Consider the following 23,717-nt stretch of genomic DNA (forward strand, 5'->3'; position numbering starts at 1 on the left):
ATAAAATCGTACGGATTGATTCAACACACACACTTTTCAGAAGATCAACTCCAACCTCATTTCCATACTAAATATTTGACCGTTTCATGTCCCCGAGAGCTACTTTCTGTACCCTCGGGAACAAATCGCCAAGCTCCACCCAGCTCACGTTGCACCCCATCCCATATCAGTCCTCTCACTGGTGGTGAGCCCATGGAATGGGGGACCGAGGTTGCCCTTTCGGGCTGTGCCAGGCCAAGCCCCACGGGTGCCGGCCAGGCCAGCGGGCGTTCGCCTTCGAGCCGCACCTCCGGCCTGAACTCCAGAATGGGGGCCCCGCGTCCAGGCAAGAGAAACCTGACTCCGTTAATTTTCCTCATTGTAGGGGTTTTTTCTTTTGTACAAACCCCAAAGCCAATGCAGTAAGGATGTTGTGTCAAAAAAAAAAAAAGATAGAGAAAAATAAAAGCAGAATATAATGACTTACAAGTGCTTTTATCTACCTAAACTATAAAGCTATATATTTTTTAAACATTCAAACGGATCAATTTTGTTTTTTTTTTTTTTTGGGGGGGGGGGGTAAATATAAAATGTTCCAAAAAGATAGGACAGGGGTACGTTTTCCCCTCCTTGAGCTGTTTGTATGTTGTGTGTCCAAATGATCCTGGGAGCTACGTCGTCTGGGGCTTGAAGGCAAACAGATCCGAGGTGAGAGCCCAGACAAAGCACAGCTCCAAAACCCCCAATGATGACAAACAATTTACGAAGCCATTTCCCCTTAATTGGGTTGGGGGCACTGAGGCCCCGCTCTGGAGGCGGTTTGAAGGAGAGTGCCTGGTGGTCAGACAAGACTTTCATGGCGCCCGGCCGGGCACGGCCCGAAAGGGGAGCATGGGTCACCCCTCCGATGGGCCCACCGCTGCTGAGAGGGGCCATCGGGATTTGGTGCATCATCACCTGGATGGTAGCCCAAGGCGATAATTTGAAATTGAAAGAATATTTGTAAAAAACAAAAAAGTTAATCGTTTTGAACTTGAACCACAGTGTCTTTTTAGCGTATTCAATTGAATGTAGATTTCAAAAGTGCTGATGCAAATAATTGTAAACATAAAATTTTGTATTTCTAATTTATTGAGATGCACTTGAAAATATTAAATGTTTTCAACCCAATCAAACACGCAAATAGCTGTCACGAAATGCTGTAGAAAATAACAAAACAACTTTCTACATGATGAATCATGCCACGACAAGTCCAAGCCTGTTCAGCCGGATTGTGACCACTCGTGCGGCCCTTCTGTAAATTCTTTCAATGAAATCGGAAACTTGGAGCCTCCGCAATGAAAAAAACTTGATGCAGGGAACGTGTCGAGGGAGTGGCATCACACGTAAAAGCTCTGCAGCAGCACGCGCTGTTAAGGCGGCGGCAAGCCGTCACGCGTAGCCGCACTTGTGAGTCTTCAGGTTGCGTCCGTCGGCGTAGCGTTTCCCGCACCTGTCGCAGATAAAGCGCTTTCCACCAGCGTGCAGATGGCTCTTGTGGGTGCGCAGGTGGCTGCCCTGGCTGAAGGTCTTCGCGCAGACATCGCAGGCGTACGGCCGCTCGCCCGTGTGCACGCGTACGTGCAGTTTGAGGCCGTTTGCGCTGTTGAAGCGCTTGGCGCAGGACGCGCAGGCGAAGGGGCGCTCGGCCGAGTGCGTACGACCGTGAGCAGTCAGGCTGCTCTGCTGGCTGAAGGTCTTCCCGCAGCGCCGGCACGCGTACGGCCGTTCGCCCGTATGCACGCGACGGTGGATCTTCAGGTTGACCGCCTGGCAGAAAGTCTTGGGGCAGACATCACAGGCGAAGGGCCGCGCACCGGTGTGGACACGCAGGTGGTTCTTCAGATTGACGGCGTACCGGAAGGTTTTGGGGCACTGGTCGCACTTGAGGGGTTTCTGGCCCGTGTGGATCAGCTGGTGTATCTTGAGCGTGACGGCACGCGTGAAGCCTTTCCCGCACGCGCCGCAGCAGAACGACTTGGTGCCTGTGTGGCCGCGGGCGTGGCGCCGCAAGTTTTGTTTCAGAGTGAAGCGTCGGCCGCACAACTCACAGGCAAAAGGCTTCTCGTTTGCGCCATGCGGCTGGAGCCGCGCCCGGTCGGGCGAGGCGCTGGAGGTCTCCCGTGGCACATGGCTCCACGAGGCCAGTCGGCTCGATGACGAGGAGGACTTCCTCTTGTGCGTGACGCCGTCTGCCGCCAACTCTTTGGAGTCCCAGCTCGCTAGCGGCGCCGTGTTCAGTCGGGCACCTGCCAGGAAGTGAAAAGACAAACGTAATTGAAGGCATGCTGTTGACAGAGTTCCACCACTTGTTTTTATTTCCTCAGAGGAAAAGGACACATCTGTGATAGGCCTGCACAATTAAAAGAAACCTGACACTATGTAATGGTAGTAATACAAGAAAGGAAACATAAAACGGGCATATATAAACCAGCACACATTTCTTTTTCTGTCCCTGATTTATTCTTTTTGAGAGTTTAGCATGGTTTCAGTAGAAAAAAAAAAAAAAAAAAACTGATGATTACTTCAGCACAGAGGTATACTGAGGTCCACCAATATTTCGTTGCACTGTAGTACTAAGCAGGTCCTGTCAAGACTTACACCAAGTTGAAATGATTTATTTTCATGCCCAATCTCACAGTAGACACTACACAGTGTAGAGTATTCACATTCCTAACAATACTGATTTGTTTTCCATCAACAAAATTAGTATTCTATATTTGAGTGCTTGACCCGACGCAGGTGACTGGCGCACCAGTCTGGAGACCAGCCTGGAGGTGGGGCTAGAAGGCGAAATTTATTGTGAGGGTCTGCTGGGAACGTCTGTCGGAATCCTCTGTCAGGGAGACAGAACTTTGCTCATGTTCCGAGGGAGGTGGGGGCCATGTTCGGTGCCTCCATTCAATGAGGTGGCCATCCGGAGCTGTGGCCGCTGCCTGTCATGGCGCCAATCCCCGAACCCGTTGAGGGATGCCGTCAAGTCCAACCTGGCCATTTTGGCCTGTGGGACTCCTTGGCAGTTGATGGGTACTGGCTGGCCAAGCGGAATGCAGGTCTGGTGGTCGCTGAAGCAAAAACTGGGCACGAGAGAAGTTTGGGGAGGCCATGGAAAAAGACCTCCAGACGGCTTCGAGGAAACAATCGTTCACCAGCTGGCATTTTAGGATGCTGAATCAGTGCACCATCAACACTTAGTTTATAGTGGGGATGGGTCACGGCTGACCTGGGCTAGGGACGTTGTGTGTCGATGGGGAGAATACTCTGAAGACTTCCTCAATTCCACAGAGACACCTTCCCAGGAGGAAGCAGAGTCTGTGTTCTCTAAGGCAAGCTCAACTATCTCTGGGTCTGAGGTCAGCGAGGCGGTGAAAATGGCAGATGAGATTCTCCCGGAGTTCCAAAAGACTCTGGATGTTGTGTCCTGGTTGAAGCACCTCTGAAACATCATGTGAACATCGGGGACAATGCCTTTGGATTGGCAGACAGAGGTGGCGGTCCCCATTTTCAAGAAGGGGGACTGGAGGGTGTGTTCCAATTATAAGGGGAATCACACTCCTCAGCCTCCCCGGTAAGGTCTATTGAGGTGCTAGAGAGGAGGGTCAGTCAGGAAGTCGGATTTCAGATTCAGGATGAGCAGTGTGGTTTTTGTCCTAGCCACGGAACTGTGGACCAGCTCCACACACTCAGCGGGGTCCTCGGAAGGTGCATTGGAGCCAACCAGTCTCCATGTTTTTTATGGCCTTGAAGAAGGTGTCCGACCATGTCTTTGGGGGAGTCGTGTGGGGGGTGCTTCTGGAGTATGGAGAACCGAACGCCCTCACACGGGTTGTTCGGTCCCCGTACGACCATTGTCAGAGTTTGGTCTGCATTGTCGGCAGTAAATTGGACTTGGTTTGGTGAGGGTTGGACTCCGCCAAGGCTGCCCTTTGTCCTCAATTCTGTTCATAACATCATGGTCAGAATTTGTAGGTGGAGCCGAGGCATTGAGGGTGTCCGGTTTGATGGCCTCAGTATTGGATTGGATTGGATTGCCGGTTTTGCTAAATAAGACAGTCGTGTGTTTATGGTCTCCATTTAACAGCCAGCTAATGCACGGTTTAGGTGCTGCCACTGACACTGGTCACCCTCCAGAGGGCTATGAACATCACACACAGGGACAGAATTTCTTAGCAATCTAATTTTCTTCAAAAAGCACATAAACAATACCAGGAACATGTTTGTGTTTCAATGTACCCAGTGTAATCCAAATTAAACAGCAATAGAAGCATTTTTTTTAAGCTCAGCTATGTGATGACATATGGATCAAATGAGGCTTATGAAGGCAGTGTGCCACAAAGCACAAGCGGGTGAATCACGTGGAGGCCAGGAGACACACTTTGATGGAAAATAAATAAATAAAGAAATAAATAAATCAAGATTTGGAAGGAAAAATGCTTTCCAAATCAATTTGTTCGAGGACAGAGTTACTAGTAAGGCTCATATCACAAAATCTTGTGATTTGAGGTACAGTACCACGATCGACATTTTGTTGTTGCAGTTGAGCCAATAATGGTTACGCCGAATCGGGTTCTCACGCTCAGCAATGGCGTCCAGGTCCACGCATCCGTGTTGGTCTTTGACGCTGACAGCCGGGATCAATGGCGTCTCTTCAAGTGGTTCCTCCTGGTTCCACAGATCCATCAGCGGGGACAACAGAGCAAGATGCCAGACAGCCGTGTCTGCGGGCTTACCTTAGCAAGCGTGGGGGCCTCGTGATCCGCCGGAGGGATGCCGTACGAGTGCTCTTCTTCTGTGCGGGCAGACGGCACGTTAGCGTTGTTCGCTGCAACATAACATGGCGGGGCCTCGAGACATACCCACGCAGGCCTTGTTGAGGATGCGGACGATGGCTATCTGCGGCATCTTGCTGCCGTCCGCTCGGCTGACAGTCCGCCTCGGGTCGACGCCATCCACAATATTGATAATCTTCCCCAAAGCCTCGTTGGCCAGCGTCTCCAAGATGGCAGCAAAGCACACCTGGGACAGACATTCACATCACGCGAGAGGAGAGTCATGTGATGCTACCATGAAATGGTTTTTGACGCAAAATGGGATCTCGTGGAATTTCCTCTCTCAGGTGAGACTGAATAATTACATTTGATTGTATTTGTAGACTATTACAATTTACCTAGTATAATTGGCTAACTTTGAAGCCAATACTATGAAGTCCTGCATGTGCAAATACTTTTAATTCCTGTGGTGAAAACAGGGCTCCAACAATTAGTCTTTCCTGCTGAAATAAATAGCCCCACAGTATCTAGTCTGATGTTTATTAACCACTTCACTAACGTTTTCCAGAGTGTAAAGGACATGTACATGTAGCCCCTCGAAGCTGTCTGAAAACATCTCGCCACTTTATTGAGCTGAGGGACAGCTACATGTCACTTCCAAAGAGAAAGGCCTGAGAAAGCGATACAAAGGAAGGATGAGATCACAGTTGGACACTTACTATCGTTATCGATTGATACCAAGCACAGAATATAAAAATTATCCATTAGAATCAGTTAAATGAAAGCACTGCTGTTTAGTCAGAAAAACCTGCATGGCATATCAACATTTCAGGGTTTGATTATGAATGAAGATTGAATCTCAAAATACCCTTCATTACAGTCAGTAACACATCCTGGTTTAGTACGTTCCTTAGCCTAAACATTAATGGTGTAAAAATTTTTAGCCATCAGATCAAAAATAACATATTGGTTGGTTCAATGGTTTCATAGTTTACGCAATTTGTAGATCATCACTTTACGACTTGACTTCACTGATCTTAAAAAAACAAAAAACAAAATTGGATGCCTCATTGGCCACCAAAACTGAAGTCACCACCCGCCATCTTGATACTCCCAAAACAACCACGCCGACCTTTGCGACAGTTTGGTGGCTGTGTGAAAAGATTCCACAAGTTAGAAAGATTCACTTTGAGATTGTTGAAGTTTGTTTGTAAAGGTTTTTTTTATTTTCTGATGAGCTTAATTCACTTGAACAAAGTTTTGTTTCCGGTTGTTGTTGTTGTTCGCTCTCTGCTTCACCTTAATAAGCTGATGATTTTTCGCGAAAAAGCGATGTAAATATATTCCCAAACTCCATCAGTGGGTAAGCAAGAAAACACATTTTCTGGGAAATTTTTGCTGAATTTCATAATACAGAACTCTGTAAATTCAATTTGATTTTCAAATGTGAGGAAAGAAAGTTTCAATTTACTGTCTGAAATAGGACGTAGCAGAGACAAGAAACGAACAATGCGTTTAGCATGTATTTTCCCATTGTGAGTTCTTATTTCCAAAAATATATCTAACTGATTGACTTGAAATGTAATGTTTTAATGACAAACAAATGCTTAGTTTTTTTGCTATGTTCTGATGATAGTGCTTCACAGCGTATTTTGGGAAAAGTTAAAATGTCACGGAAATCGGGCCCTAGCTAATATGCAAGGTTTCTTGGTCGTCACGGTGTTCTGTCTTTTCTTTGCACTTATCCTTTTTCTGGTTTACCAAGTCGCATTAAAAATACTTGAAGTTACCAGAACTGACAAGGTCACACGACCAGTTTTAATTCTACATGCCAAACTTTGAGAAACCCCCCGCCATAATCCAACCTGTCAACCTTGTCCTGCGCACGTTTTGGGAGTACCAAGGTGGCGGCCAAGTGGCTTCAACCAATCGCCATACCGCTCGATGTGGATGCGCGATCCAGTCTTTTTTTTTTTTTTTTTTAGATCAGTGCTTGAATTACAGTCTAAATTTACCGGTTTATCTGCCACACGTAATATGGCGGACGAAGTGACGTATCTCCTGAGATCAGTATTCATTATTGCTCGCGCTTCTCCGAGCACTCACCAGCTGTTCGCGGCTCTCTTGGTGTACGCTGGCCGCCCACGGAGGCGCCTCTCCTCGGCGAAGGTCGGCTGGCGGGCCGCCGCCGTCTCCTCCTCCACCTCCTCCGCTTGAATGCTGCTTGTGGAGCTCGGCCACGGCGGCGTGGACAAGCGACTCCATGACAGCGGCCAGCTGCGTGTGCACGTCCGGGCTCATGTGACGGCAAATACTTACCGATTCTACTTTTAGTACTTGCCAAGTAACTTGCTTACTATACAATCGATTGGAAGTTTTCGAGAGGGCATGACCGTGAAGTGAACACAGTCGTTGACTCTGCACCGGAAGCTCAGTAACCCGGAAAGGTTTTTTTCCCATTTCTACATTGAATTTCCGGCAATACCCAAACGTGAAAAAAAATTGTTCACTTAAATAAGTCGTGGAAAATAAGCAAAAACACATAAATTGTATTATTAATTTAGATTTCGTAGGATAATTACAGATTTAAATTAATTTTAAAATCGAAAAGTTCTCAGTTAAAAGGTGCCATATTTTATCAAACCAAATTTTAGACTAATTCGGAGTTATGTTGACTTTATGTTGCCTCAGTTAACGTGAAATGTGAATGAAAATGGTTCAAGCATTTCTTAGTAGAAATTTAGTTGGAAATTTTTCTGCCAAGAGATTCGACATCAGCTCATTGAACTTTGTGGAGTTTATCCGTATCACCCGCGAACCTCTCCATTGATCTCTCCGCTGAGTGCAATTGCAGGCAACATTAAAAAGACGAACCTTCTCCACGGAGGCGACCAATGAGAGGAAAGGGGGCTTGTACATCCTCTCAGGCAAAGATGGAAAAGACGGACAAAAAACTGGCTCAAACAGAATAAGCTGTCAGAGGGGCCTGTTCTGACAAAAACCACAATTTTACTTTTATGAAACTGACACGGTCCATGTTAGAGAGTCACTCTATGGAGGTTGAAATAGATCAAATACAGAACATTTAAATGTCTTCTTATTTCGGCTTGCCCCGTTAGGAGTCGCCACAGCGTGAACCCTTTTTCCCTTTAAGCCTATCTCGTGTATCTTCCTCTCTAGCACTATCCAGTGTCCTCATGTCCTCCCTCGCAACATCCATCAACCTTTTCTTTGGTCTTCCTCTCGCTCTTTTGCCTGGCAGCTCCATCCTACAAATAGACTCTCTCTCTCACCTCTGAACATGTCCAAACCATCAAAGGCATCTGTGGTACTCTTTCTAGGCATGAAACCATACTGTTGCTCGCAGATACTTACTTCCGTCCCGAGTCGAGCTTCCACTACTGCTTTCTGTTGTTTCTTTAGTGCTACCGTCTCTAATCCGTACATCACGGCTGGCCTCACCACTGTTTTATAAACTTTGCCCTTCATCGTAGCGGATACTCTTCTGTCACATAGAACAGCAGACACCTTCCGCCAAGGGTTCCATCCCGCTTGGACCCGTTTCTTCACTTCCTTACCACCCTCACCTTTGCTCTGTATTGTTGCCTCCAAGTATTTTAAGTCGTCCACCCTCGCTATCTCTTCTCCCTGGAGCTTCACTCTTCTTCCTCAGCCCCTCTCATTCACGCACATATATTGTTTTACTCCTCTCCTTTCCAGTGCCTACCTCCATCTTTCTAATTGTTCCTCCTCCTGCTCCCTGCTTTTCACTGCAGATCCCAATAACATCTGCGAAGGTATTCAGAGAAGCAGGCAGGAGAGTACGTGGGGTGTCTTCTGGTAGGAAAGGGGAGAAGGAGACTTGGTGGTGGAACCCCAAAATACAGGAAGTAATCCAAGGAAAGAGATTACACACGGAGAGGACTGACGAGAGGCGTAAGGAATACATTGAGATGCGCCAGGGGGCAACTAGAGCCCGTCTCACCTCTTTTCGAAAGGCCACACAACAATTTCCACCACCTGATTCTCTGCTCTACCTTTGTCTTCTTAATCTTCATACCCGCTACCAGAGTCATCCTACACATCACCATCCTATGCCGTCGAGCTACACTCTTCCCCACCACTACATTACAATCAGTAACCTCATTCAGATTACATCGTCTGCACAAAATATAATCCACCTGCGTGTTTTTGGAGGTCACTCTATGTTCCGGTCTCTCCTGAAAATAAGTGTTCACCACTGCCATTTCCGTCCTTTTTGCGAAGTCCACCACCAGTTCCTTTGCTGAATGCCGTACTCACCCATCACTTATTCAGCGCCCCCGTTTCCTTCGCCAACATGTCCATTGAAATCTGCACCAATCACAACTCTCTCTCTCTCTCTCTCCGTCTGGGAAGCTCAAAAGTACTTTGTCTAGATCAGGGGTGTCAAACTCCCTTTGGTCTGCGGGCCGAATACAGCTTAATTTGAGATCAAGCGGGCCGGACCAGTAAGCTCATTGCAAAATTACATAGAACTAACAATAAGCCCACTTTTTTCCTTTGTATTAGTCACTAATACTAATAATTAGTGCAAAGAATGAGTAAATTATCAAAATGTTTATTAACAGAACTTTCCTTTTACATTATGAACAATATATTATGAACAAGAGAATAACATAAGAACATAAATAAAGTATGTGCAATTTTAACAACACTTTTACACAGTTAAACATATATTTAAGTGTGTTGTACATAAAACTGATCACAGAAATAGTAACAATGTTCCAAAAACATTTAGTACCAGCCTTGTGGAACTTGAAAACACTGTTTTTCAACATCCGGAAAGCAATTTGAACAAATGAATAACTTTCACAGCAATTATTCGTCTTGCTTGGAATTTGCCCTTGAAACTTGACATCGTTTATCCTGCACAAGTGCATCAATATGAGGCATCATGTCCTGAGAAGCAGCCAATTTCAGAATCTCATTCAAATGCTTATGTGTGAGCTTTGAGCGCAGCTTTGTTTTATTAATGTTCATTAGTGAGAAAACTTGCTCACAAAGGTAGGTTGTCCCAAACATGGACAATGTTTTAGCAGCTAGTGCTGTCAATGCAGGATAGCCTGGTAGGAGCGACTTGTAAAATGTGTCCAAGCTTACAGAGGCAAATCTGTCCTTCAGCGCTACATCACACTGCAAATCAATGATTTCAAGTTGCATGGCAACGGGCAAATCAGAAACTTTGACTGTGAATGGTGAGCGAAAAACTGCAAAATCTGTTTCGAGTTCGCTAAAAACCTGAAATCTTTTCTCAAACTCCATCAACAGCCCTGAAATCTTCTCTTTGAACCGTTTCACGTCAGAATTAACGCTTGCTGCGCACATATCTTTTAAACAGGGAAAATGAGCAGGGTCACCGCTTGCCACCTGCGTCTCCCATAACCCGAGCTCTAACTTGAATGCACGTATGCTGTCATAATACTGCGTTACGATTTTTTTGCGTCCCTGCAACATTTTGTTAAGAATATTCAAGTGCTCAGTGATGTCAACCATCAACGCAAGGTCCTGCAGCCACAGATGGCACTGGAATTCCTTAACAGGTTTACCTTTTTTCCTCCATGAATTGTCCGATTTCATCACGTAAATCAAAGAAGCGCTTTAGCACAGCACCTCTGCTTAACCATCGTACGTTCGTGTGATAAGGCACACCGTGGATAATGTTGCAGTCACTGAGAAAGCTGTCAAATTGACGATGATTGAGACCTCCGGCTCGGATGAAATTAACAGTTCGGACAATCACCTCCATGACGTGATCCATTCTTAGCGATTTGCTGCGTAATGCCTCCTGATGCAAAATGCAATGAAATGTCCAAAAATTACCTCCCCCATTTGGGGCTTGTGCTTTATCTCTGAACTTTGTCACAACGCCTGCCTTTTTACCGATCATTGACGGCGCACCATCAGTAGCCAGGCTCACGGCGCGCGACCAGTCCGCTCCGACTCTGTCCAGCGCTCCAACGACGACGGAGCTGAAAATGTCCCCAGCTGTTGTGGTGTCGATCATCGGCACCAGCTCGAGAAACTCCTCTGTGACATTCAAAGTCTTGTCAACCCCACGAATGAATATGGCCAGTTGAGCGACGTCCGTGCTATCAGTACTCTCATCAATTGCAACAGAAAATGCCACAAATGACCCCACTTTGCGTTTTAGTTGGTGGTCCAAATCTGCAGAGAGTTCCGAAATCCTGTCTGCCACGGTATTTCTTGTCAAGCTTATATTGGCGAAAGCATGTCGCTTCTCAGCACAATTTCAGCAGCCGTCAGCAAGCAGTTTTTGATGAACTCCATCACTGTACGGCTTTGATGCCATTGCTATTTGGCTCGCAATTAGGTAGCTGGCTTTCACCGCAGCATCACTGGCTTCTCGGCTCCGGGTGAAAACAGATTGCTGTTTCTTCAGACGCGCCATCATTTCATTTACCTTCTGTTTTCTCAATTCTCCATGCAAACTGTTGTATTTTACACCATGCTGAGTTTCGTAATGGCGCCGAATATTGTATTCTTTAAGCACCGAAACTTGCTGCTGGCACACCAGGCACACGGGTTTCCCATTCACCTCCGTGAACATATAAGAACATGTCCATTTTTCTTGAAAAGTCCGACACTGTGTCTACTTTTCTCCTTTTTGACAAAGACATTTTGCTGATGAGGGTGCGAGGCAAACGGAAAAGTAGATAATGCAATTGTCGCCAATAGACGCTGTACAGACGTTCAATTTTACCAGGTCAAGGTGGTCCTAGTTCCGCCGCAGTGTTGCTTTCATGTTGTCTGCACGTACTAAAACACTGCGCCCCCTAGCGGATAATACAAGAACTACAAATTTTAAAGAAAATTCATATTTTTTTTTATACAATGCAGCTTTCTTCCCCGGGCCGTACCAAACCACCAGACGGGCCGGATGTTTGACACCCCTGGTCTAGATCCTTCCAGAATTTCTCTTTCAACTCGTGGTCACATCCTACCTGTGGGGCGTAGCCGCTAACCACATTATACATAACACCCTCAATTTCAAGTTTCATGTCAGAATTTTAAATTGAACGCTATTCATTCTTTTGAAAAGAGACGAGTATGAATAACAAATCCAAAAGATCAAATTGTGTTCAAGTTGTGTGACGTGTTGAGACGTGACACGAGAAAATACAGTATGACGGTCACGAGGATTAATTCAGGTACAGTATATTGTTTTTGTGGAATAAAAGTCAAGCTTGTGTTCAGCATTTCTACTCTTCCTTCTTAAAACACCTGGCTGGACACCGGAGCGGAAATCTCTACACTTTCGGCCTCCCAGGGTCGCGCCGTCTCTCGGCCCACTCGCGGATGAGGATGTGAGCGATGGCGTGTTTTGGCGGTAGCCAGGGAGCAGCAGCGAGGAGACCTCCGCTGGGCGGAGACTTTGCTTTCAGGGCGGCAGTGATCTCGTCCAAAGTGAACCAACGAGCATCCTGCAGCTCTGTGTGGTCCACAAGGAGCTGGACATAAAACGAAGGTGAACTTGTTTCCTCTGCGCTCTCCACGAAAAATTCTTCAAAACGGGATCACGATAACAGCATGAATGGATGAAAATTCACATTTAATGAGAACGTGTGCCTGGGCAAAATGGCGCCCTTGAAATTATGTTCCAATTTCCAGTTTTCCTTTCACTTCTAAAGAAGAAAAACTATAAAATAATGTAAAACCATCCATCCATCCATCCATCCATCCATTTTCCAACCCGGTTATCCTCACAAGAGTCTCAGGAGTGCTGGAGCCGATCCCAGTCAACTTCAGGCAAAAGACTGACTACTCTCTGAACTGGTTGCAATCACTGAACAGGAACGGATCGCGCGCTGCCCGCATCAAAGTCAGCCGTGTGTACCACTACATGAGGGTTGCTCAATGTGTCGATCGCGATCGAGGAAGTTTTGGTCGATCGCGCGACGGCTTTCCCAGCCCCGCCCCCCAAAAAAAGACGTCAGCCTATCATCCATCTCGTCGCTTGATTCAGATGTGGCGGATTTGTCGATCGCACGCACATTAAGGCGCGCTCTAGCAAGCTGGCCTCCTATTTACGGTCTCTCTTAAGATGTCAAGGTGACCTCATTCAAATGTGGGCACCTTGGAAGCATGGATACAGGAGTGCTTCTGCGTAATGTCAGAACGGGCACATCTCCATGTTTTGCACGATTGCCATCCACTGGGTCCCTTTTTTCCCCCCTCACATGCAAAACAAGGTTTCTAGGGTTCTGCTTATCTGTCCATCTATACTGTATAAATGTTAACACACCTCAGTGACATCATATGTAGCCATGACCTCCATCTCTCACTGGAGCGGTTTGCACCAGAGTGTGAAGCGGCTGGAATGACAATCAGCCCATCCAATCCTTTGACAATGTTCCTCAGTTAGAAAAGGGTCGCGTGGCTTCTCAAGGTCACGGATGACATCCTGTCCCAAGTAGAAGAGTTCAAGTATCTTAAGGTCTTGTTCACAACTGAGGGAAGAATTGGTGGATCGATCCAGTGTCTGCGTACTTTGTATCAGTCCATTGTAATAAAGAAGAAGCTAAGTCAAAAGGTCAAGCTCTCAATTTACTGATCTACGTTCCTGGGCATCCCTGCTAAAGCTTCTGCCCTCGTGACCCAACCTTGGATAAGTGGTAGAAGATGGAGGGATTTTTGTTGGGTGGAGAGACATGAGATTTTTTGAGATGTAAATTATCTGCATTAGCTCAATAAACTTCGGGAAACAGTTGCGAAATAGCGCACGTCAGTGCTTCGAGCGACAGAAACCGCCCAAAAAAAAAAAAAAACCCCAAAACAACGAAAGCTGTCTTGGCTGCGGCTTACGTCTAACCTGAGTTTTGTCAGGGCTAACGTGGGCGTGGCACGCCAGCATGAAGGAGCTGTGTGGATGCGGCCAGTGCTGTGACGAGCTGTAAGAGATGGCATCCACTTCCAGGCCCACCTCCTCCGCTACCTCCCTACGCAGTGCATCCTCCAGGCTTTCTCCTGCAAACACAGACAAATCATTTATGTTGGAAGAACCCGCGGCGGAAGTGGGACACGGCGACACCGGCGCTCCTGACCCATGTCGCAGAAACCAGCCAGAGCGCTGTACAGTCCGGGCGGAAATGACGGCTGCCTGCCCAACAAACATCGCTGGCCGTCAGACACCAGCACGATGACCACTGGCGCCATCTGGAGGACCACCGTGAAAAGGCCACTGGGGATGGGTTGACAAGATGTGGAGACGGGCGGTGGGGTATGTTACCGTGGGATACAAGACCATGCCGGTGGTGTCGCACACTCTGTGACTTCCCGCCTGGTTTCGGCATGTCGGCTGACCGCTGGCACCACAGTACTTGTTGGTCTGATGCCAGCGTAGGAGCGCCTTGCCCTGAAAGAATCCATACATTAGGTACACTGCTACCTAGACTTACCGGCGACCCAAATTTGCAGTTTTAACAATTACAAGTTATCGTTTAGTCCATTTCTGGCTTTATGTCGAGAGCAGAACCTAACCTAACCTAGCAATATTGAAAAGAAAAAAATGGGCCATTTTTGACAATGAGGGATTGAGGTGCTTTTGTCCCTTCTGCATACTGTACTACGCACCTTGGCCACAAGAGGCGCCTCCGCTCCTGACAGCAGAAAAAATGACTTCTTCAGGTCCACAAAGGTTCCTTCACACAACTTCTCTACTGACTCCCGATCCAGCTGGGCTGGCATGCATAAAACATTTTTAAAGATGAAATTAAAGCAGGATGACAGTAAAACAACAAGAGCAATGATTGCACATGCTTCTTGTTTCTTCTTTCTTACCCACATCCAGGCAGAAGTACGCGTGCATGTCCTCACGGCAGCCGAGGAGAAGAGACTCGTTCAGCAGTGACTCTGTAGCGCCCAGCGCCTGCACCACCGACTGCATATCTGTGCGCGTGTACAGACACACATACACACAAACGTGAAGAACATGAAGGTGTCCGATTGATTTTGTCGCAGCCGTGGAGGAGCATTTCAACTCTTGTGTGTGCGCGTGTTCAACATTCTGGCGTGTACCTGTGTAGTACAGAGTTGGGCTGGTGAAACCTCCTGCATTGTTCCTGCGGAGCATAGGCTCAAGTCGGTGGAAGAGGAGAAGATGTCCTGTCACAAGTGCTGCAAGGCATGCCTCGTCATCCTGCTGCAGCTTCTTCATGTACCTGACAGCATAAGCAATCGAGTCTCGAATTTATCCATCCATGGAGCCATCTGCCCACCACTCTTCAAGTGAGGAGTGAGCAGACCTCATCCTGGAGACGAAGCCCGATCGACGGTGGAACATGAGAAGATATGAAGACGAACACAGAAACTTCCTCCACATGGCTCAAGAGTTCATCAGTCAAGCTTCCTGCTAATGGGACACAAAACAATGCCTTCACATAGTTTCAACAACAACATTGTAAGTTTCTTTTCTACATTTTCACACCAAGATTCTCTTTAACCCTTGTCCAAATGTCAAGAAAATGTGCTTGTATTGAACTTAAGTGACATAGATTAATGGCATGTCATGCTGTGCTTTCAATGTAAAAAAAGATTGGTTTTGATAATATTGTTAGTTTAGCGCACACGCAGACAACTCGATCGTGACCTTCTTTCTCGGATAGCCCGTTCTTTTATTCAGTCCATAGCTATCATTGACATAGATTCGCCTGCGCAATAGAAAACAGCCGACGTGTCTATATAACTGCCATGTTGGAAAGGTCGACGTTCCAATAGACGGTAACGTGCTTATTCCTCAATCGATTTTCATAAGGTTTACTGCTTTGTCGACGCCAAAACGTACGCTACAAAAAAAAAAAGGTGAAGTTAGGTTAGGGTTTCATGCAAAAGGAGTCCCATTTCCGTGACGAAATTGTAGCAACCCTACCCGCGCACAGTCAATGCGCTGACGACGACTTCAACCTCCGGACCAGTTAGCGTCGCCGAAGACACGTAGCTAAAAAGGGCGTGTGTTATCCATCCATACGTGACCATGATTCTGGCCACTTGACTGGTGGAAGTATTTAGGAGCAGCCTGCCCCCTGTGCCACCAAGTTTTATTTCCCACGAGGCACTTCGGTGTTTCGCCCAACGTGTGCATGACGGCAACTTCCTGGTCACCATCATGTCGGTGTTCATGGACTTAAACGTGACTTTCTCGCCAGATAAACAAAACATGCAGCAATTAATCGACATGGCAGCTCATCGTGAGTCTCCCGACACCGAATTGAGCCTAAGGTTTTGGCTAAAGTTGATTTTACTGGAATACGAAAGGCAGCGAGCTAGGAGGCTTGTGATGCTAACACTCTACGCTCTGAACTGTAAACGCGCGCGCTTCTCAAATCGGAAGTTTTCTACTATTTAATACGTTACTTCCATCGATGAATTTTCCGTACCACTTATCCTCACTAGGCCGGCGTCCGTGCTGGAGCCTATCCCAGCTGAGTTTGGGCGAGAGGCGATTTGCACCCTAAACCAGGGGTCGCGAACCTTTTCGACCGAGAGAGCCAGAAATGTTAAATACTTAAAGATTTCAGAGCCATACAATATAATTTCAAAACTAAATGTAAGTGTATTTGCGCATTTATGTAAGACCAACACTTTTACTGTACAATAAGTCTCTGAATTCTTTGAAATAACTAACCAGTGACGACCCGAAGTACTTCTTACCATGAATGCGACTTCTGGTGTCGTCAGATGAAGCTTCTTGCAGGCTTTGGGATTTCCATCTGTTCATCGTGAAAGTAATTCAATTTGATTTTCCATCATGATGGTACGATGGTGAACAGTTCTTGCCGACAAAGGCAAGTCTTTTATTCGTTTGATTATCTTATCTTTTTGCAAAGCCGTCAGAATGTTTATTGGCAACATCAAGTATGAATGCTCTGGTATACTTGCCCCTCGGTGAATGGCTTTCCGTTTCTCACAATTTTTAATGCGCCAGCAAAGCCATCTGAATTGCATTCACCTTGTTGGGTCCAAACACGGATTTGCTGCTGACTAACTTGGACTCTGCTAGCTCTTGACATGCTTTCTACCGGCTGTCTCCCCGAGGGTATTCGGATGCAAACAGAGTAAGGCATGTGTCGAAGTGGTACTTTTACATTTGAGCATTTCATTGTTGCAATTTTATCATGATAATTTTGGCACAGCAGAACCCTCAATCTCCACAAAGGCTGTCCGTTCCTGTTGAAAACTTCGGGACACCTCAGCTTTTTTTCCTTTGAGTGACCTTTGTCAAAAGCGTTTCCATAATTTAGTTGTTCCGACCCGATCTGCGTACGAACCTTATAGGCCTGCGTATGTTGACTGTCACAGCAAACTACGGCAACCCCACGACGACAGACTGTCTCTGCCTAATTTGCGTTGGCTGCACGACAGATATGACATGTACAGTATGTTGTTATGAGGGTTCTGCGAGTCGTATGCAACCATCAAAAGAGCCAGATATGGCTCGCGAGCAGTAGAGTCCCGACCCCTGCCCTAAACTACTTGCAAGCCAATGGTGGTCAATACGTTGTTTACAGTCAGAGACTATGATGAAGCTACTTCAAGTGTTCTCATGTCGAGAGTCGCCACAGCGGGTCTCTTGCGTGATTTGGTATAAATAACGACCAACAATGTTGTCTTCGTGCAGTTGGTTTCTCCACAGTGGCTGTCAACTACACGTTTGAACCAGCGACCAAAAAGAAACAGGTGACAGACGCCCTGATAAACACGGAATTCACTGATCCAAACAAACACACACTGAATCAGACACACCTGCCGGTATTTGCTTGTGTAGGCCATTCCGGCACCCAAGCCAATAGATGAGCTCATTGATCAGCTGCCCATTGTCCAGGTAATCAATACTTCTCATCTTGTTTATGTGTATGTTTACATATATATGAATGTGTGTGTGTGTGTGTGTGTGTATGTTTGCACGCTGCTACAAAACCTCTGAGTTATGTGTTTGTGCGTGTGTCTTTGGGGGAGCAGGGTCGCTCTCGACCAATCAGAGTGCTCAACAGACTGACTCTGGTGATGTCAGAGCTGAGTCACTTTGTGAGTATCTACTTCATTAAAAGTTATCTCTGCACTGTCCTTAAAAAGTACTCAAGACAATGGTGTGTGTGTGTGTGTGTGTGTGTGTGTGTGTGTGTGTGTGTGTGTGTGTGTGTGTGTGTTTAGAGGCCAAATCCTACAGAGTACACTGGGTATGACTTGCTGGCAGTCCAACCAATGACAGAAAAACTTTTTCATGTGAGATCTACACAGCACACACAATCAAAAATGAACACACTGATGCTTGTGAGTTGTGCTCTTTGGGTTTGTTGAAGGCGGCGTGCACACAGCTGGACGTGGACATCATCAGCGTGTCAGTGACAGAAAAACTTCCTTTCCTCTTCAAGAGAGCGCCAGTCAACGTGGTGACTTATTTTGATTTGATAGTCCCTTCATATCAGTTAAATATTTTTGACAATAGGTGGAAACCTGCTGCCCAAAGTTGTCAATTTCATACTTTTCCCACAAATGGCCACTAGTGGTCAATTGCCATGGTTATTTTGGTATTCTTTTCAATCACTGCCCAAACTGAAGTGTTGGGAATGAATGACTTGCTCTCTATGATTGTCAACATGCATTTTTGTGTGTGTGTGTTGGGGGATTGGGGGGGTTTAAAGGAAAGTGAAGATTTTGGATATGCACGGCTTCCACCTGATGCCGGCAAGATTCACACAATGGTGTGTGTGTGTGTGTGTGTGTGCTTGCGCATGTAGGCTTTGGCAAGGGGGCTGGCATTTGAAGTTTCATTCGCCTCAGCCATCCGAGACGCCACCTTGAGGCGCTACACGATTGCAAACGCTGTTAGCCTGATGGAGGCCTGCAAAGGGAAGGTGAGTGACGGCGCCGACGTCATGGCGATGATGAACTTGAGCACAATGGCCCATTTTGTCTTTCAGAATGTGCTGCTGTCCAGTGGGGCGGAGAAGGTACGGCAGTTAGCGCGTCTGACACGTCGTGTGTGCGCATTATGTTGTTTATCTGCCCAATGCTGATGTGTGTTTATGTCATCAGCCTCTGGAGCTGCGAGGACCTTATGACATCATCAACTTGTATCCTTGGGCCCACCCACTTCTCTTCTGACTCCTCATAACTGTTGTTTCCTACGTGTGTTTTCCTGACGAGCCCCTCAGATGCTCGTTGATCGGTCTGTCAGATTCGGACGCTAAGCGCTCGGTTTCCTGCGTGTGCCGCTCACTTTTGTTGCATGCTGGTAGGTGTAAAAAGCGGGTGGCGCTTGCATCCCAAGTGTGTTGTCTGACAGCCAAGATTTTTTTTTGTCGCAGAAACCAGGAAGACAGCAAGTGGTGTCATTTTCACCCAAAAGACTTGCAGCACCTCCCCCAGCCAGCAGGAGGCAGCCCCCCCTCGTAAGTAATAGTGATCAGGTTCAAGGCGGTGGGGCCAATTCATAATTTTGGTTTGCTTAGTAGGTGGCACTGGCGAAGGCACCCCTTGCAGAGGTGACGGTCCTGCTGCCAAGCGACTCAAAAGTCAGCTGACGGAAGACTCCCAGACATAAGTTATTCCCCCCCTCCGCTGCTACCAGCCCAGATAACAGGATCTTAAGATCGCAGGGGTTTTACTTTTTGATTGCAGCAGATTAAAAGTTCATGTTCATGCCAGGATGTCTTCAGAATAAAACTCCTACTTGAAAGGTTTGTGATTGGTTTATTTTGACAGTCGTAAACAAAATGTTGGTTACATTTTCTCAGAAAAACAGGAAGTGATGTTACCAAAAGTGTAATTACATTAGAGGTGAGAAGCAAAGTGGCTAAAAGAAATGGCTTCAGCACAACGGAGTTCTGACTGGTCTGGGGCGCACGCCCGCCTCTCACCCGGTTGACTGTGACAGATTCCAGCTCGGGCAAAAGGGGGCGACAGGGCTCCACTTCATCCACTTCCTGTTTGCTGGTCTCTGCTCCCACTCAGCCAATCAAGAGTGCGAGTTTGTCAAAGCCCCGCCTCCACCGGGCCTCATGTGATTGATGTGACCCTGAAAAGTGTGATTGAAAGATGTGATGGTGTTATTATTTGGGCTTGGCTAAGTGCAACTACATGTAAACATGCGGGGCATCCACATTCCCCCACAGAGTTAACGCGTTGCCATCACATCTGAAAAGTGCTACGAGTGTGGATGTCATGCGGGTGTGTTGTGTTGTATAAAACTCGTGAACATCCGTCATAAAATCACGTGATTTTTGATTACGTGGGCATATTGCTGGTCAAACAAAGCATTGTTGCAAGTAAATTCCATTGAGACGAAACGAAAACGTCTTATAGCACGACACCCAGGGTTTTGTCCGATGCCATTAAATATGTAGAAGGTGACAAACGAAGGTACGTGGAAAAATGAGACACTTGGCATAGGAGGATCCATATTTAATGCCAAAGGCGATGTTCTCGCTGATAAGAAAGTGGGCTGTAAATTCGCTTCCGCTTGTCTTGGACAACTGGATATTAGGTATGCATGTATCTGGTGAAGATTTTGAGATTTACACGAAAGGGTTTGAAAGTGTTTAAAAGTCTGGACGTACACAAATACTTCATTGCTGGATCTGTTCTCAATCAAGAATAAATCCCAGTGATGGACCCACTCAAATTTCAATAAATGACCCTCGATTTTACACAGACTCTCATTTATTAACTATGATTGGAAGAAACAATTTGAACAGGGAGAACTCTCCTCCATACACTGATCCGTATTGCTGCCAAACGCTTACCTCTGTAACCGACAGACGGTTAATTTTTTTTTTTTTTTAAAATACCCTTTGTTCTCAAATGAGTCAAATTGCCATTACTTAAAATAAATCTCAATGATTTGAGAAGAATATTTCCCAGCTGAAATGAAATGATCGTTACACAGGCGCGTGTATTTGGTTGGGCATCATCCATCCCGTTTAATTGCCGAAATCCATCGATCTTTTCTGATGGTATTCTATCGAATGACATCTTTGAAGAAGTGTCTCATCTATTGTGACAACCAACTGCACAACAGGCCTCTGGCGATTTGAAAAATCTGCTCCGGTTCAGCGACTCCCGCACTGCTAAGCAGCGAGATTTGACGGGCAATATGGCGCCGTGCAAAGTGTGACGTCTCGTGCACGAGCTCTCTACTATGCGCATTGTAAAGCTCTGTGCACGTATGTTTCTGCGTATGTATGTGTGATGTCAGGTGCGTGTTGCCGTTCTGGTCGGATACCGGCTCGCCTGCGAGACATCTGACGCAAGACAGGTGCGGACTTCCGGGTGGGAGAAGGTACACCTGCGCGGACAAGCACATTGCACCTTTCCAGAACAACAGCGGAAAGCCCATCGTCATCACGGCAACCGGGACTGACCTGCACTCCCTGCTCCACTTTCCCTACTGTCTTCTTCTTCTCCTCCTCACGAACCAAAGCGGAAAGCATTTCCATTGGACTACTGCCGTCCGAAAGTCCCGTCCCTAAACGGATTCGCTTCTTCTGCACGTTTCAAGACAACATCCACGCAATACGTTTCATGGAGCTAAATAACTAAATAATAATAAATGCACGCGCACACGCTTACCGGTCTGCATGTCCAAAGATCTATTTCCGGCTCCCAACATCTCTTGAAGACTTGTTCGCGTTGCATGCCAAAGACGGCCGGCTAATATCCAGTTAGCCCGAAGCAAAACCTGAGGCAAACATCAATGGAAGCCGTCAAGAGGCGATCGATCGCCTTGTCGTTCTTGTCTGACCTCCAGATGTGACCTACAGCACGTCCTGGTCCTGGATGGACTGAACTTCAAATCCTTAGCGTCATAAATACGGCACGTCCGGGAAGTGTGACCTCTTCAAAATAAAACCACCGCATTATTTTGTAGAACCGATTAGATTCAGTCTTGTCACGTCTTTTGATGTATGTATGTATTTCTTGTATTTCTAACCGGCTCCCATTAGGGTAATACTGTAAATATCCAACCACCAATAAAGTTATATATCAAAAAATGTCTGGTGTGGGACAGATTATATGTTTGAAACAACCACCACGTGAAGCTTCTGCTCATGCTCATACGAAATGACAAATTTGGTCTTTCACAAATGCACTATGTGAGACTACTGCATTCAAGTCTTGTTCTTTCCACTTCATCTTTTACGATCGCTGGACTTTATCTTGTGAACTGAAACACGACCAGGTACACGTTACATAGCAACGACAGAAACAATGATTCATGTCTTCTGTATTGTCAGAAGAAAATGAGGAAAAAGATGTACTGGTGGTCACCGGTGCTCAGGAAATGACTTAAATTCAAAGCTCGCTTGAAGTATGTTCACGTACTTTGAATGCGATACTACTCGCAGGCACGCAATAAAATGTTATGCAACCTAGCAAGCTAGTGCGAGCACTAAAGGTTGTACGTAAACATACAGTACCACCGTTCTGTGATGCTTGAAAGTTTTGGTAATGTAATTACAGTAAATTAGGAGCCATTATTTCTCTCCTGTTAAAATGTAGGTTTGACTTGACCGATTTGAATACGTGACATGAAGAGAGAATGCTTTTTGAGGATACTCACTGTAAAGTACACGTCTAGACTGTAAATGAGGAAGTCATTTAAATGGACACTCCATCTTACTCCATCTTGTGTTGGAATCGGTGAGCGGCCCCAAAAATCCCGCTCGTGTAAGGCGTCGTCGTGCCCATCTGTCACTTTAGCGCAAAGTGCACAGCAAACAAGTAAAGTTGTTCAAACAAGTGTCATTTGTGTCTTATGTCACTTTTAGAATGATCAATTTCATAAGCTGGGCTGTTGTTTATTGAACTTTTGTTTTGTAAGATGTTAGCTTGCGTTTTAGTGTTGTAGTTAGTGAAAAGTGTTGTGGTAAGTGTTGTGACTTAAGATTGTCCGATTTGAATCGTAACTCCCTCAACACGAGTTGTGACTTGACTCGTCTCACTTGACTTGCTTGGGACTGAAGACTTGAGTCTCGGTTGCTCCATGCACGTACATTCAATGGACATACTGTCGCCTCTGCTCGATGAGTGACAATCGACGCCCGCGTCAAAAGAAATCTGACATCATAACGTTAAAAGTAGAAAACATTTCAAGGTCATTTGCTTCAATGTTGAAAGCAAGTCCCAAGAAGGTCTTGGAATCAAAACAAAGGAAAGCAAAAGAGAGCCAGCAGCTGGATACACACGCACACCCACTCACAGACATTTGTGTCACATGACCACAGTGAAGCCGATTAGAATCCTCTGTGGGAATTCTGCTGCTTGAAGATGATCCATTTCCCGCATGCCAGCTGGACAACTCCATATGGAACACACACACATCTTGCCAGTTTTGGCCACGTGCTTCACACTGTGCCCTCTCCAAGCCAGTCGGCAGAAACTGAGACAAACAAACAGACCCAGCTAACGGGTTGTCAATCGACCAAAAACGAACTCGCCATTGGTCCGGCTTCGTATTGGGCCGGGGACGAGGGTGGACACGCTGCACCGGACGGATCTACCCCTAAAAACAGACAATTTCCCAATAGCCAGATATACGTTTAAACTTCCATCCGCTCATCCATTTGCTTAACTGCCTATCCTCACAAGGGTCGCGGGAGTGCCGGAGCCTATCCCGGCATTCAACGGGCAGGAGGCGGGGTACACCCTGAACCGGTTGCCAGCCAATCACAGGGCACGTCGAGACAGGCAACAGTCGCACTCACAATCACACCGACGGGGCAATTTAGAGTGTCCAATTAATGCTGCACGTCTTTGGGATGTTCCCGGGAAAAACTCTCGCAGGCACGGACGGGGCGAGGACACGAAAGCTCCACACAGGCGGGGCCGGGATTGAACCCAGGTCCTCAGAACTGTGAGGCCAACGCTTTA

The 23,717-nt window shown here is 46.5% G+C and overlaps 3 protein-coding genes across 11 annotated transcripts; 1 reads left to right on the forward strand and 2 right to left on the reverse strand.

Annotated features, from left to right (window-relative positions):
* Positions 1-1,093: 1,093 nt before the first annotated feature.
* Positions 1,094-7,618, reverse strand: LOC133495936 (zinc finger protein 391-like). Its single transcript, XM_061811003.1, has 5 exons — positions 6,894-7,618; positions 4,875-5,034; positions 4,749-4,807; positions 4,593-4,680; positions 1,094-2,267 (listed from the first exon to the last, which is right to left on the reverse strand). The coding sequence occupies exons 1-5, from the start codon at positions 7,329-7,331 to the stop codon at positions 1,411-1,413; spliced, it is 1,602 nt and encodes a 533-aa protein (XP_061666987.1). The 5' UTR covers positions 7,332-7,618; the 3' UTR covers positions 1,094-1,410.
* Positions 7,619-9,408: 1,790 nt separating this feature from the next.
* Positions 9,409-17,454, reverse strand: nudt13 (nudix (nucleoside diphosphate linked moiety X)-type motif 13). 8 transcript variants are annotated; one of them, XM_061810632.1, is made up of 10 exons: positions 15,715-15,846; positions 15,092-15,198; positions 14,865-15,007; positions 14,628-14,735; positions 14,421-14,527; positions 14,077-14,202; positions 13,892-14,003; positions 13,660-13,814; positions 13,093-13,251; positions 12,169-12,298 (listed from the first exon to the last, which is right to left on the reverse strand). In XM_061810632.1, the coding sequence occupies exons 2-9, from the start codon at positions 15,166-15,168 to the stop codon at positions 13,129-13,131; spliced, it is 951 nt and encodes a 316-aa protein (XP_061666616.1). In that variant the 5' UTR covers positions 15,169-15,198; positions 15,715-15,846; the 3' UTR covers positions 12,169-12,298; positions 13,093-13,128. The 8 variants fall into 8 exon arrangements, with proteins under 8 accessions (XP_061666610.1, XP_061666611.1, XP_061666609.1 ...); XM_061810626.1 differs by lacking the exons at positions 13,093-13,251; positions 15,715-15,846 and adding an exon at positions 16,497-17,454 and having other exon boundaries at positions 9,409-12,298; XM_061810627.1 differs by lacking the exons at positions 13,093-13,251; positions 15,715-15,846 and adding an exon at positions 16,223-16,468 and having other exon boundaries at positions 9,409-12,298.
* rpp30 (ribonuclease P/MRP 30 subunit) lies at positions 15,899-19,518 on the forward strand. Of its 2 annotated transcripts, none has more exons than XM_061810634.1 (12): positions 15,899-16,033; positions 17,464-17,522; positions 17,611-17,667; positions 17,805-17,870; positions 17,997-18,068; positions 18,146-18,235; positions 18,584-18,700; positions 18,767-18,796; positions 18,882-18,919; positions 19,001-19,080; positions 19,154-19,237; positions 19,298-19,518. In XM_061810634.1, the coding sequence occupies exons 1-12, from the start codon at positions 15,952-15,954 to the stop codon at positions 19,387-19,389; spliced, it is 867 nt and encodes a 288-aa protein (XP_061666618.1). In that variant the 5' UTR covers positions 15,899-15,951; the 3' UTR covers positions 19,390-19,518. The 2 variants fall into 2 exon arrangements, with proteins under 2 accessions (XP_061666618.1, XP_061666619.1); XM_061810635.1 differs by having other exon boundaries at positions 19,301-19,518.
* Positions 19,519-23,717: the final 4,199 nt, after the last annotated feature.

This window comes from Syngnathoides biaculeatus, chromosome 22 (genome assembly GCF_019802595.1).
Source record: "Syngnathoides biaculeatus isolate LvHL_M chromosome 22, ASM1980259v1, whole genome shotgun sequence".
Lineage (NCBI taxonomy): Eukaryota > Metazoa > Chordata > Actinopteri > Syngnathiformes > Syngnathidae > Syngnathoides > Syngnathoides biaculeatus.

Coding starts and splice junctions, on each gene's coding strand:
- LOC133495936 (XM_061811003.1), bottom strand. CDS start 7,331: ATGTGTTTTTGCTTATTTTCCACGACTTATTTAAGTGAACAATTTTTT. Junction 4,808..4,874: donor CCTCAACAAGGCCTGCGTGG/GTATGTCTCGAG, acceptor CTGCCCGCACAG/AAGAAGAGCACTCGTACGGC. Junction 2,268..4,592: donor CCTGGACGCCATTGCTGAGC/GTGAGAACCCGA, acceptor ACTTCCTGGCAG/GTGCCCGACTGAACACGGCG.
- nudt13 (XM_061810626.1), bottom strand. CDS start 15,168: ATGTGGAGGAAGTTTCTGTGTTCGTCTTCATATCTTCTCATGTTCCAC. Junction 14,736..14,864: donor CCCAACTCTGTACTACACAG/GTACACGCCAGA, acceptor ACACGCGCACAG/ATATGCAGTCGGTGGTGCAG. Junction 14,203..14,420: donor AGGCGCCTCTTGTGGCCAAG/GTGCGTAGTACA, acceptor GGATTCTTTCAG/GGCAAGGCGCTCCTACGCTG.
- rpp30 (XM_061810634.1), top strand. CDS start 15,952: ATGTCGGTGTTCATGGACTTAAACGTGACTTTCTCGCCAGATAAACAA. Junction 17,871..17,996: donor TGTCAGAGCTGAGTCACTTT/GTGAGTATCTAC, acceptor GTGTGTGTTTAG/AGGCCAAATCCTACAGAGTA. Junction 18,069..18,145: donor TGACAGAAAAACTTTTTCAT/GTGAGATCTACA, acceptor GGTTTGTTGAAG/GCGGCGTGCACACAGCTGGA.